This window comes from Lissotriton vulgaris, chromosome 7 (assembly GCF_964263255.1).
Source record: "Lissotriton vulgaris chromosome 7, aLisVul1.2, whole genome shotgun sequence".
Lineage (NCBI taxonomy): Eukaryota > Metazoa > Chordata > Amphibia > Caudata > Salamandridae > Lissotriton > Lissotriton vulgaris.
The window spans coordinates 133,576,422-133,589,972 of record NC_141695.1 but is presented as its reverse complement, the minus strand read 5'-3'; the positions used below and the strand labels follow the sequence as shown (position 1 = coordinate 133,589,972).

The window sequence follows — 13,551 nt, the reverse complement described above, 5'->3', positions numbered from 1 at the left end:
TGGGATCCTAGGGTGGTGCAGTGTGAGGCAACACAGTGCCCATTTGGGAAGAGATTGCGACCACACTACAAGTCGCACTGAACAACGGGGGACCAGCGTAGTAGTATCCCATTGGAGAGAAAAACAATTAAAATCTGGTGTGGTGGCAGGATTGTGGAGCTTTGTTCTGTGCCTATGATTAAGGAAAAAAAAATCCGAAATGCGTCAGGCTGTATCAGCTATCATTTTGCATTTGCTATTTCAGAGAATAAAGACTTTGTCAAAGCTTCAGTTCGAGTGCGTCTCTAAGCTCCGAGCAACTGTTAACGATGCTATATTTTATATGTATATGTTTGATTTATTTTAACATTATATGTATTAGTTATGATTTTAAACATTTTAAAATATTTTTAATTATGTTTCTTATCATTATATGTATTATTTACTTTATTTAAAATAATTTTTTTAACATTTTAGACATCAATATTTTTTTCTGACATTTTTGTACTTACCATGATGTAGATAGGATGTCGATATTCTTGACTTCGATATTTTTGTCACTATATTGTTGCGCCTTGATATTGTGATAGTCGATATTTTGTCAGTGATTCCTAATAATAAGGGTGGGCACACCTTTTTGGGCTCTAAATCTATAAAGTCGATCATCATTAAGAGAAGATATAGGTACATCTTTATGGGTTCTACATTTAAGGAGGAGATCATCATGAGTGGATGCCTGTTGTGTGGATGTCTGTCGTGTTTCTGGGCACCCCTGATATGCAGCTGCAGTTTTGCTTGGGACCAGAGGCACATAAGAAGAGCAGCTCAGCAGACCTGCTTAGTTTATTCTGGCAACTGCAAATGCAGGCCGAGGTCCTAAGGGTACCTTGGACAGGAAGTTACAATTTACAAGCTAGGTTCACAAGTGTGGGCACTTCAATAAGATTTGGCTGCCAGGCCTGGGTCACCTTCGATGTTGGTAGCAATGGCTGCTTTGCGAGGGTTTCAAAAACAGCACCAGCACCAACCCTTCAGGACTCAAAGGATCGCCTGGCAGCACAGGATGATTTCTTGGATTTATTTCTGTTCATAGCCTGTAGTGGGCTGGCAATGGGAGGCTCGAAGACACCTCATGTCATGGGTAAGCTCTGACTTTGCTGCAAAGGGCAACTTCTGCGTGTTGCTCATACTGGGAATCCAGCTGGCTTCTCCTCCTGGTCAGTTTAGCCTCCTGCAGGGCTGGGAGCTGTATTTCCCTCTCTGAGCAGACAGGCAGGTTTCTATGTGAAAGGAAGACCTTAAGCATCTCCGGTACATTGTGCAGAGTTCAGGCAATGCTTTCTCACCCCTGGATGACTGGTTGTCATGATGACAACATCCATGGTTACACTGCAACTGCTTGAGAACTTTGTTGACCACTCCCTTTCTTGGTCAAGGAGATCTTTTTTTGTCCTCATTCACCTCATATTTTACCCTGTCCTTACCATTACTCAACGATCTGAACTGAGTCAGCGTTATTTTAGGATCTCATGATGCCTTCAGCCTGTAAGATACATTAGCAGACGTGAATGTTATTTCCCCTTGAAAGGGGAGAGGTTTCTCTCCGACTAGATGCTCAAGGACCTGATGGACATATTCGTTGGCAAACAACAGAGGGAGCCCAACATAGTCCGGAGAGCGCAAAGAGGCATAATCATAGGACACGGTCTTCATGAGAACATAGATAAAACAAGAGCAAGCTTCCCTTTCATTCATGCCCTAACCCACTTTAGCAACAGGTCCCAGAACGCTGACCTTTTTCTGCTGAAAGTTCCAGACAGGTCTATCCTAGATGTCTCGCACATTAATGCAAACCATTCAGAGTGAATAGGAGGAATAGTTTCTATCCAATGCTAACATAGTTGCCTCTTAGGTAGCAACACAGCGTAAAATACTGGAGAACTTCCTGGACCAGTAACTTGTTTAGTACTGCAAAAATAATCAAGGCTAAATCCATGTGAGGTGGGGCTCTCAAAATACTCTCCAATGTCTTCCGTACTTCTTCCCAAAATAGAACAATGAAGGGACACTCTTTGAACCTATGTGTGTCTGAGTCTTCAACTAGACCACATTTCCTACAACTAACTGTATCCCCGTTCAAAAACTCAGACAATCTTAGGGGAGAAAGATAGGCCCTATGTACAGTAAATAGATGATTTTTCTTCAGCCAAGCAGGCTTGCCACGTTTGCTCACACTGTACATTTGGAAGATGTTCACTCCATACTTCATTTGCGAGTTTAAAATCTCCATCAACTTCCCCTCCTATTGCCCAGTACCAGTAGGAAACCTCCTTCTTTCCCACTGGCCTAACCGCTAGCTGTTGTTCAAGACTACTGCTATTGCCTATAGGGTTTTTCTGTCTTTTCTGAGTTTGAACCCAACTCTGCAACTGGAGATACTTACACTTTGAAAGGCCCACTCCCACTCTCTTCCTCTATTGTTACTATGAAATGAGTGTGTCCTCATAGACTAGATCGCCCCATCATTTCAGACCTGCTTCTCTTAGTGGTAAAGCAAGTCCTTTCTGCAGACATTCCGGCGACCCTGCAGAGTGGTGCTAAGCTTGAAAAGTAATTGAGGCCCACCAGATGTTTTAGTCCAGCCCATGCTCAAGCCATGACCTAAAGGACTTTGAGTTTAACCTTTAAAAAACAATTTGGCTCTCCAAATTTAAACAAAAAGCCCTCCTCTGGTAGGCTAGACCCTCTTAATATGGCTAGAAACATACTTCCTCCCCCTCTACCAACAGGCATTTTTAACAGCATCCCAGGAATATGAGAATTGAAAGGCCCAAGCATAATACTGTAGGCCTGGTAACGCGAGACCCCCTTTCTCTCTCCTACGCCTTAACTTTTTCCAGGCTGTTCTGGTGGTTATGTATGCCCAAATAAAAGCGTTTATAGCCTGCTGAAATTTATCAATGGCTAGTTTGTCAAAGTGTAGGGGGATTGAATTAAAAAGAAAGGTTATCTTGGGTGGTGCCATTATTTTAACTAGATTAACCCTCCAAGAATAGTTAAAGGGAGATTGGCCCAAGCTTTTATCTGTTTTTGACACTCCCTTGAGACTCGCACTAGATTTACTTTTGCAATCTTAGCTATGTCCTGGACGATTCTAATGCCCAGATATCTCATGTTAGGGCTAACCTGGTGTTGGCTCTTTTCAAGATTCCAAGTCATGATCTCAGTCTTCCCGGCATTCACCTCATATCCTGAGACCTGCTTGAATTCTTGTGCCATTCTGATGACTGCCGGGAATGCTGTTTCCAGATCTGCAGATAAGACCAGAATATCATCTGCATATAGGGCCCATTCCTCTCTCACTCCCCATGTCTAAAAGATACAATACTAAGGTCATCTCTGAGCCTTTGAGCAAAGGGCTCTATATACATATTAAAAAGGAGAGAGGAAAGAGGGCAGCCCTGCCTGGTACCCCTAGTGATCTTAAGTAGTTTAGTCAGATTACCATTGACCAACAGCCTAGCTGACGGTGCTTGATATAACTGCTGAATGGTGCGACTAAACATTTTACCCAAATGAAATCTTTCTATGGCTTCTGACAGGTAAACCCAGTTTACTATGTCAAAAGCCTTGGTGGCATTCAGATTCAAGTTTGCAAGCGAGAGTGAGTAGGTGGAAGCAATATCTATTGCTCCAGCTAGATCACGTGTAAGGTCTGGTAGATGTCTTCCTTTCACAAACCTATTTTTATCTGAATGAAAAATGTCGTCCGCTGCCAACACCAACCTGGATGCCAGAATAGAGGCAAAGATTCTATAATCCATATTTAGAAGCAAGATGGGTTGATATGACCCACAGTTAGCTGGATTTTTACCAGGTTTTAAGATCAAGACAACTGTAGCATGGTTCCAAGACCCGGGGGGCTTACTCCCTCTGCTAAAATCTTGTTAAATAATTGAGTTAGAACCTGGATTATTACCACTCCTAAAGATCCCCAAAGACTCCGCTGGAAGCCCATCAGGGCCAGCAGCTTTGCCTCTCTTGCAGGCAGCCAAGACCTTCTTCCCTTCCTCTTGAGGGATATCTTGTTCTAACTCTTCCTTCTGTTTAGGGCTCAAAGATGACAGTGCGGTCCTATCCAACCATTCCTTGACTTTAGGCCTGTCTTCTACACAGACTTCTTTGTATATATCCTGGAAACATTAAAAAAAGGCCTCACCAATTTCTTCATCAGAGGAGAGAGCAACGGCCCCATCTGAGGCGGTAATTTCCTTGATCTGGTTACAGAGCCGGTCTGCTTTTGCTTTCCGTGCTAGTAGTTTTCCTGCCCCTTCCCCATCCTCAAAATGGGCGATCTTGCTTGCTTCCCATCTACGCATAAGCCTAGTTTGAAGCACGTCCTCCAGCTGCTCCTTTAATCTATTGCGTTTATCCAGATCTTCTTGATTCATCCCAAAACCAGTCTGACTATTCACTTTTGCCTCCACTACCATCATTTCTGCCACCAGACATACAACCTCTCCCCTATATTTTTTGATTCCTGTAACTCACCCTGCTAGTAATGATACCCCTTAAAAAAGCGTTAAGGGAATCCAAGACCTAAATTAATCCCCACAAATATTTGGTCTCTCAGGATAGAATCCTCCCGGAGCCATGTTCGGTCAAAAGACCAATCTCTAGTCTGCTGGGCCTGTTTCCAGTCAAGGTCTAATAATATTCCGGAATGGTCTGATATGCGGGACGACAAATAGATTAGGGTCCAGATGTAGGTGGCTAAATACCAGTCAGTAACGCCAACATTCGGTAAGGTAAGGAATCGGTAAATAAGGAATCGGTATATACCAATTCCTTAATACCGATTCCTTATTACTCGTGCATTTAAGAAATCGGTAATACCGATTCCTTAACCCCTTCCATGCTCATGACGAGCTCAGCTCGTCATGCAGTGCAGTGCTCCTGTGCTCATGACGAGCTGAGCTCGTCATGACCACACCCGTTTTTATTGCTGTGCAGCACAGCAGACGAATCTCTCAAGCAGCGATGTGGTTAAATGCAATGTGGGAAGCACATTAAGGAGTGCTTTTGAGCCTTAAGAAATAGGTAATTACCACCAACTTCAAGTTGGTGGTAATTACCAATTTTCCTTAAAAAAACACTTTTTTGCTTTTTTTAAGTGCCATGTGGCACACATCCATGCCCTTAGGGCATGTATGTGCGCCACATGTGCACACATGCACATTTCAGGGGTGCAACAGGGTGTCCCTGGCACCCTTGAAATACCACCTGGTATTACTGAATTGGTAATACCGAATCGCTAATACTGAATATCTTCACATTCATTCCTATGAGCATTCAAGCCCATTGAAATGAATGGGTAGGTACTCCTTATTACCAAATCTCAGTTACTGATTTGGTAATAAGGACAATTTTACTGAATTTTTATCTACATAGGAAATACCGATTTCTTAATAGCGAGTCTGTAAAATTTGCTATTAAGAAATCAGTGTTTCTCATTTACCTACACCTGGCCCTATATCTTAAACCTTGCCTTTCAGGCCATGACTAACCAAGATATAATCAATTCTTGACTGGTGTTGGTATTTAACATTTCTATATGATACTCCCAATTGCTGACCTGACCTTTCCGTTCATATATCGAATAGACCCGTTTGGGTCATCATAGTCTGTAGAAATACGTTAGATTTTGAGGGAGTGGCAGATCTGCTATTTGGAGATTTGTTAAGTTTGGGGGTTAAGAACAATATTATAATCTCCTGCCACAATCACTGGTTCTGGAAAATCTAGAAGGTGTGAGAAGATTGTTTTAAGAGAAGAAGGGTCATCTTGATTAGGGCCATAATAGTCAATCAAAGTAAGAAGGATGTCCATTACCCATCTGCCACATGGGTCTTCCAGGTGCTGTAAAATCTGGGTATTGGCTTGCTTTTTAAAAAGAATCAAGACCCCTCTGATATTAGCCGTCTGGTTGGTACAAATAAGTGTCCAGCCATTTCTGGTTTTGAAAATGTCCTTAACCTCCCCCTTAAGAAGGTGTGTCTCCTGGATGACGATGACCTGACCTGGAGAATCCTTAGGATATTGCAAAATTCTGGCACTTCATGCCCTCAACCGCATACCATTGACAATCCAGGACAATATCTGGAGTATTTTCATGGTGGTTTAAATCTGAGCTTCCGGACCTGCACTAAACCAGGAAAGAACCAGTGCCAAGCCTCTCAAAATATTGCTACAGCTATCTGGACTAAATCTAAAATACTTGGAATGAATGAGGTATTTATATGTTTTATCCTCCTGTGCTCCCCCAAACCTCACCCACCCCTCTCCCCCCCCCCCGGAGAACCCTACCCCTATTAATCTGGACCGGTGTTGATCAGGTATTGCACCCCGGAGCTACCCCATCCCATTCTATGTGTGATACTCTAACCAAACAGAATTAAGCCTATACTGAGGTAAAAAAGAAGGTAATAACTAAGGGCCCGATGTAGGTAAATGGGTTTTTCCGATTTAAAAATACCGAGGCGGGCCGAATCGGTATTCAGAAATCGGAAAACGAGATGTAGGAAAAAAACACCGAAAAAATACCGATTCGGTCGGCATCGGTAGTGTGATTCGATACGCACCGATTCGGCACGGACCGATTCGGAAAGTACCGAATCGGCTACCACCGAATCGAAAATTACCGAATCGGCTACCACCAAATCCGAAATTACCGAATCGGCAAAATCCGAATCGGCAATTACCGATTCGGAGGTCGGAATACACCCCCATGGCCAAAAAGCCCATAGGAATGCATTGAACGATCCGATTCGGTAAAATCCGAATCGGTAGAATCCGATTCGGTAAAATCCGATTCGGTAAAATCCGAATCGGCAAAATCCGATACAGCCAATGAGGTGGATCCCCCCTCCCCCACCCAAGCAGGGAGTGGCAACCCAGGCAGGTGCAGCTCATTAAGAACATTCTGGAGAACCAGCCTGAGCTGAACACTCACAGTGAGCAGCAGTGGGAGCAGGAGGCAGAGAACTGTGGAGAGCAAGATGGCAAACACCAGTGAGAGCCAGAAGGCTGGCCAGAAGAGAAAGCCAAAGTTCAGTAGCATGGAGCTGCAGGTGTTGGTGGAGGAGGTGGTGAGGGTGCACAGGCAGCTCTTCGGGAGGCTGTCCCTCACTGTGCCGGACAGCACGAAGAGGAGGCTCTGGAGTGAGATTGCAGAAAAGGTCAACGCAGTAGGTGTCACCCCCAGGTCCCTTGATCACCTCAAAAAACGCTTCCATGACATTCGCAGCCTGACCAAACGAAAGATGGCTGAGATTCAGAGGCAAGCAGGACTGACAGGTGGGGGCAGGAACCCGGCGCCACCCCTCACTGAGCTGGAGGAACTGGTGTCCAGCACCATCGAGAGGGAGTGTGTGACAGGGATCGGGACCCTGGACAGCCCAGCCAGAGCTACAGCTACAGGTAAGAAGCATGCGCATCATGACCCACCCTACCAGACACCTCCCCTTTAGACACAATGCACAGGCAAACCCCAGCCCAGTACTGTAACCAACATACAAGAGAAAAGCATCATGGTATATGTAGTCAGCAGAAGTTAGCAAAATATGGCAGTGCAGAACCACAAGATAGAAAAGAGTGGAACACATTCAAAGGAGATGCAAGGACATGTGCAATGCTTTAATTGTAGTGACTGTAATACATCGGCACTCAATTAACAAATGCTTCTTTATACCTAGGGGCACCATCAGGCGGAGGACCACTACCTTCTGAGGCACCAGCACCAGCACCAACTACCAGTGCGGTAGCAGGGCCTAGCACGAGTCAGGCTGCCGAGGAGGAGGACAAGGACAGCAGCATTGACCAGGGTAATGAGGGAGAACTGGTAATCGACTATACATTCCTACACTCCCCACAAATGCCAGGCACACCCCCCTTGCTGTTCTCCCCTGAGAACTCTCCGACAAGGGCCCACCCTGCACCTGCACCACCTCCTGCCACGAGTATGGCTGTGGCTCCAGTCAACCCTATCCAGGGAGCAGCGGGTCAGGCCCCGCCCACCACCACACCCACACCAGTGGCACCCCAGCCCACACAGCAGGGCGGCAGCAGCAGTACCCGGAGGCGTGCCATTTCAAGCACTGCAGCGCCGGCACCGGAGGGCAGTGTCTTCCAGGGCCTTGAAGGCAGCATGGTAACAATCCAACGGCAGCAGGCAAAGTCCATCATGGCCTGCCAGCGCCAGCTCCGCCAGCACAACCTGCAGATGGGCGAGATGGTGAAAGGTTTCAAGGCATTTGTAGACACTAACAAGGAGGTAGCTGCAGGTCTTGGCAGGCTGACCACAGCCATAACACAGTTGTGCGGAAGACTTGAGGAGCATGAGCATTCGCGCAGGCGGGATGCCCGCGTGCAAAACCGCTCCATTAGCCGCCTTGCTGCTGTGACCGCGCAACTGTGTCAGCGTGGTGCCAATATGGAGGCAAGTCTCACTCAAAACACCGCCGAGGTCACCAGGGGAATGGCCCGCATCACTACAGCCATGGAGGCAATGATAATCTCCAACACTGCCGCCAATCCAGCCCTGGACCTGGGGGATGCTGGGGACAGCAGCAGCCGCAGCAGCCCGGCCAGCGCTGCGTCAGAGCCGCGCAGGAGCACCAGGCGCTCCGCAGAAGCCGCAGGACATGCGGAAGGGGGTGAGGCACACCCCAGTGGGGCTGCCAAGCGCTCCAAGAAGTAGGCTTGCCAGGGCGGGTGAGGCAAACCGGACCTTGGACATTTGTTTTCTTTACTATTACATATTATTTTGTTGCACATCAGTGCAGTAACGGTGTTGCAACATTATTAAAATTTGCTTTTCCCCACAACCATTTACCTGTCTGTGCATCTGTACTCACTCAGAAATAGTTTTCTGTAATCTCCTCACGTCTGTATCTGCCATCACTTGGCGTAGACACCCCAGCAGGCTGTGTTAGTGGCACAGCATCGTCGTCGTCATGGTCCTCGTAGTCAGACAACTCCACCTCAGTGCCCTTCTTCACCGCAAGGTTGTGCAACATTGCACAGACAACTATGATCTTGCAGCAGGTGATGGGGGTATACTGCCTTGCACCTCCACTCTTGTGCAGGCATCTGAATCGACTTTTCCAGATGCCAAAGGTCCGTTCAACTACATTCCTTGTGCTTTTGTGGGCCCGGTTATACCTCCTTTGGCTGGGTGTGGAGGGGTTGAGGTAGGGGGTGAGTATGAAAGAGCGGAGGGCATATGCACTGTCGCCTGGAAGGAAAAGGGGTAACATTACTCACATGCATACATGTATCACACCTAGCTACTTTGTGTTATGGGGGTCTGATGGTGTGTCTCACCTAGGAGGTATCCTTCACCAAATTCGCCAGCCATCAGCCGTGCATAGATGCCGCTCTGTTGAAAAATGTAGGAGTCGTGGGTACTCCCTGGGAATTTTGCTACCAGGTCTCTGATGGTGCACTTCGCATTGCAGATCACCTGCACGTTGATGGTGTGCATAGACTTCCGATTGCGGTATATGTATTCTGTGTCAGCTGGGGGGCAAATCGGAATGTGCGTGCCATCTATGCAGCCAATGATTTGGGGAAATTGTGCCATCTGGTAGAAGTCAGCTTTAGTTTGTAGCAGTTCTGCGTCGGTTGCAGGGAAAGAGATGTATTGGTCCATCCTGTGTATCATGGCGTCAAGGAATGTGTGGAAGAACCTTGACAGGCTGCTCTGGGTCACCCCTCCTACCGCCGCAAATCCACTTTGATAGCTGCCAGACGCAAGCAGGTGTAAGCTGCATAGCACCTGGACATGTGCTGGGATGGCGTGTGCCCTTGGGGTGGGGTGGTCCAACAGTGGTTTGAGGTCCCTGATGAGCTCCAGAATGGTGTCTGAGTCCAGCCTGTACCTCTGTAGGATCTCTGCCTCTGTGAGCATGAACAGGGTGATCCTCTGTCTGTAGACCTGTTCCTCTCTTTGCCATTCCCTCTGTCCTTCCTGCTGTAGCCGTAGCCGCCTCGCAATGACATAAAAAGCTGCCATCCTGCAAGTTGCAATGCATTTTGGGTGTGTTTTTATGTGTTGGAGTTGGTTACCACCTGATTGTAATCCATGGTAAATACCGAGTGAATAACACCGAATTTGAGCCGAAATCGGTGTTTCTGTGCTTCCCTACATCTCCCCATCTGTCCGATTCGGGGACTTTCCCGATCGGTGATTCTACCGATTTGGTAGGTTATCCGATTCGGCTTATGTCCGATTCGGTGTCACTACCGAATCGGTACATGGACCGATTCGGTTTATGTCCGAATCGGTGTCACTACCGAATCGGTACATGGACCGATTCGGTTTTTGTCCGAATCGGTGTCACTACCGATTCAGTACATGAACCGATTCGGTTTATGTCCGAATCGGTGTCACTACCGATTCGGTACATGGACCGATTCGGTTTTTGTCTGATTCGGTGTCACTACCGATTCCGTACATGGACCGAATCGGTATTTTAATCCGATTCGGTGTGTTACCGATTCGTTACATATCCGATTTTCGGTATGTACGTATCGGATTATTTCCGATTCGGTACTCATTCCGATTCGGTTTTTGGTCCGATTTGGACTTTTTTCTTTGCCCTACATCTCGATGGCAGTATACCGACCGGTAAGGGCCCAAAATCGGTATTTTCGGCCGTTACCGATTGGTAACGGCCTACCTACATCGGGCCCCTAGTGAATACTAAAAAGTCAGTGAATAAGTGAGTCTCATGTTATCCTCCCTACATATTTCTTACTTTAATTTGGGCAAAATAGAAGGAAGGAGAGCTTGGTGATAAGATTCAATATTACAGCACAAATAAGCCTTATCTTCTTCTAAACTAAGCTAAACCCAAATAATAAAGAGCTACTCCTAAGGGACATCTTTACTAACAGTGCCAAGCAGCTGGTCTGCCTCCTGAACCGATCTTATGTTATGCATTTTATTGTTATGTATAACTTTCAGGAAGGCAGGGAACTTCCACTGCACAACTGCACCTTCTTTCTTGAAATAGTCCATATTTATGCCTAGCTCCCACTGCCTTTCAAGGGTGACTCTGGCAAGATCTGACTGAATTTCAATAGAGAAGTCTCTGGCACTTAGAGTTTTGTCTTTAAAGCCAAATTGAGAATGTACTCCTTCAGCGAATAGGTGAGAAAATTAATAGGAATTTTTCTTGACTTTGCTCTATTTGGGTTCCTGCGAAAGGCTCTTTATGAATTCTCTGTATATCAATTCCTAAGTTTTCATCTGATTCATTCGAGCGACAAAGTTTCTTTAAGTAATGAAATGATATATGTTTTAAGATCAGACCCTTCACTTCCTACTGGAATATTCATAAGGGGAAGGTTGTTCCTACGGGAGTTGTTCTCCAACATCTCCATTCTGTCACGGAGAGCAACTTCCCCCATTTTTAATGTCTGGATCAGAGCATCTGCTGTCCCGAAATTAACTTTCAGCTCTTCCACAGATTTCTCTAGGGACTCAGTTCTAGAGTTTAGACGGTCAACCTTCCTTTCTAGGGACTCACAGGAATTTCTTATCTCACCTTGGTTGGCAGCCGATATGGAAAATCCTTTCTTTATGTCCTCTGTTAATGTTGTGAAAAGAGTTTCCAATGAGCCTCCTGAAGTCCCAACCGATTCTTGAGACTTAAGACCTTTATCTGCCCCTCTGCTTTCTTGACTAGCAGCTCCAGCATAAGTTTGGTGAACCAGCTCTATTATTTTATCAGTCACAATCTCAGATATGTTTTCAGCATCTGTGATTGACATCTCCGCCTGAATAGGTACAGGGCCAACAGCCTCCATATTATCATTTAGTAGAGGGTTATCTGGCAGATAGTCAGGGGGTCCTCCTCTAAAATCTTCCCCCTTTATTGTAATGTTCAAATCCTAAGGTTGTACTCTGAAGTACGACCTTAAAGAAGGGGTAATCCTGTCTTACTATCTTCTGGTTTACTCTTAGTCCTCCCAGGCTTTATACTCCTGCCTTTAACCTGGTATGTTTGAAACGTGGTGCAGTCACTGAAAATTGCTTTGTTTGGTGAGCGTTCCAAGTCTTGCTGCTCAACCGGCAGCTTTTTGACTTGTTCGTCCCCTCTAGCTCTCACAGAACCAGCGGCAATGCCCCGCGTTTCTTGGCTCTCTTAATGACTCCGCTTATGGCTGCCTCCGGGCCCTCCGAGATCTCTGAGGCTTCTTTCACTTGAGGAGGTAGACAAACCTGTGTTTCCTGAGTTCCTGCAGGCTGTCGCTTCTCCTTTGCCCTCTCAAGCGTTGTTTCCAGGGATAAAGCCCCTATTCACGAATAATCCGAAGGAGAAAAGGCATCCGGGAAAACAGCTGGGAAAACAGACTCCTTAGACTCCTTAGAAGCCACTCCTCCAGGCTGCTTTGTTGAGTCGATGCCAAAAAACTGGTTGATACTGGAGCTGCCACAGTTGACCCGGAGGAGCCTGCCTTGGCCAAGGAGATCTTAAAAATGGACAAATGGACAAATGGACTTGTTTGGATTCCACATTGATGCACATTTGCAGGCAGGATGTGAAGACAACTTAGGGAGAACGTATCCACATGCATTTTATCAGCAATATCCTCATTGAATTTCCCAGGGTAGCCCTGTCTCTACCCTCCATCACTTCCAGAGGAGTGCAGGCAATACACTTCCACGGTCTAGGTAAGCTGGTCTGATCTCATCCTCCATCCTGTGTCATGCCATCCCAGGTGCATTGAAAATGAATCTCCCTAGTCCCAATATTCAGACTCATTCCACACACAGAGTCCTACCACCATATATATGCTACACATAAGCTGCACACACACATTCGCACTTGATGTGATGCACCCAGAAAAGGGACAGAAATCCAATGCCTACTATGAGGTTGTACTTGGTGCGCTTCTTCAGGACACAAAACAGGTTCTGTGCCTTGCATTACAAAGGACAGGCAAGGGCTTCTGCACAAATGCTAGATTAGCATGCAGCCATGATGAATTAAAAACATCAATATGGCCGACAACAATGTCTAAAATAGGAAATATTGATAACAACAATATTTATAAACCAAATATCATCCAACCACTAAATATCTACAAAATAAATAAAATATCAAAAACAATATTGACTAACAAAAATATCACCTAAACTGATTAGTTTTTTGCCTCATTTATAATTACCCACAACAACACATAAGATCACAAAATAAACATATAGTTTTCAAATAAATTATACTCAATCTAAACATATCTACTCAAAAAACCAGTACAAATTAATTAAAACAAACTTAACCAATTACAAACCTTAGAAAATATTAACAAATGCTCTCGCATGAAATAAAGAATATTACTTAATAATAAAATTACACATCAAAACATTTAGATGTAAACATATCTCAAAATATGCATAAGTATAATACTTAAACAGAAACCTTGAACAGTACATATGTCATGTACGAAGAATGCATATGTGAGAGGAGTTACAATATGCACAGCAACCTTTACTGAACACAT

The 13,551-nt window shown here is 45.5% G+C and overlaps 2 protein-coding genes across 2 annotated transcripts in view; both read left to right on the top strand.

Moving 5' to 3' along the window:
• LOC147701002 (phospholipase A2 inhibitor and Ly6/PLAUR domain-containing protein-like) overlaps nucleotides 1-13,551 on the top strand; it is a 243,572-nt gene that overhangs the window by 68,584 nt on the left and 161,437 nt on the right. The window lies entirely within an intron of this gene.
• Nucleotides 7,038-8,737, top strand: LOC147701004 (uncharacterized). Its single transcript, XM_086928561.1, has 2 exons — nucleotides 7,038-7,458; nucleotides 7,734-8,737. The coding sequence occupies exons 1-2, from the start codon at nucleotides 7,038-7,040 to the stop codon at nucleotides 8,735-8,737; spliced, it is 1,425 nt and encodes a 474-aa protein (XP_086784687.1).

Excerpts from the sequence above, each read along its gene's own strand:
- LOC147701004 (XM_086928561.1), top strand. The coding sequence starts at position 7,038 with ATGGCAAACACCAGTGAGAGCCAGAAGGCTGGCCAGAAGAGAAAGCCA. Across the intron at positions 7,459-7,733 it reads AGCCAGAGCTACAGCTACAG|GGGCACCATCAGGCGGAGGA; the intron begins GTAAGAAGCATG and ends CTTTATACCTAG.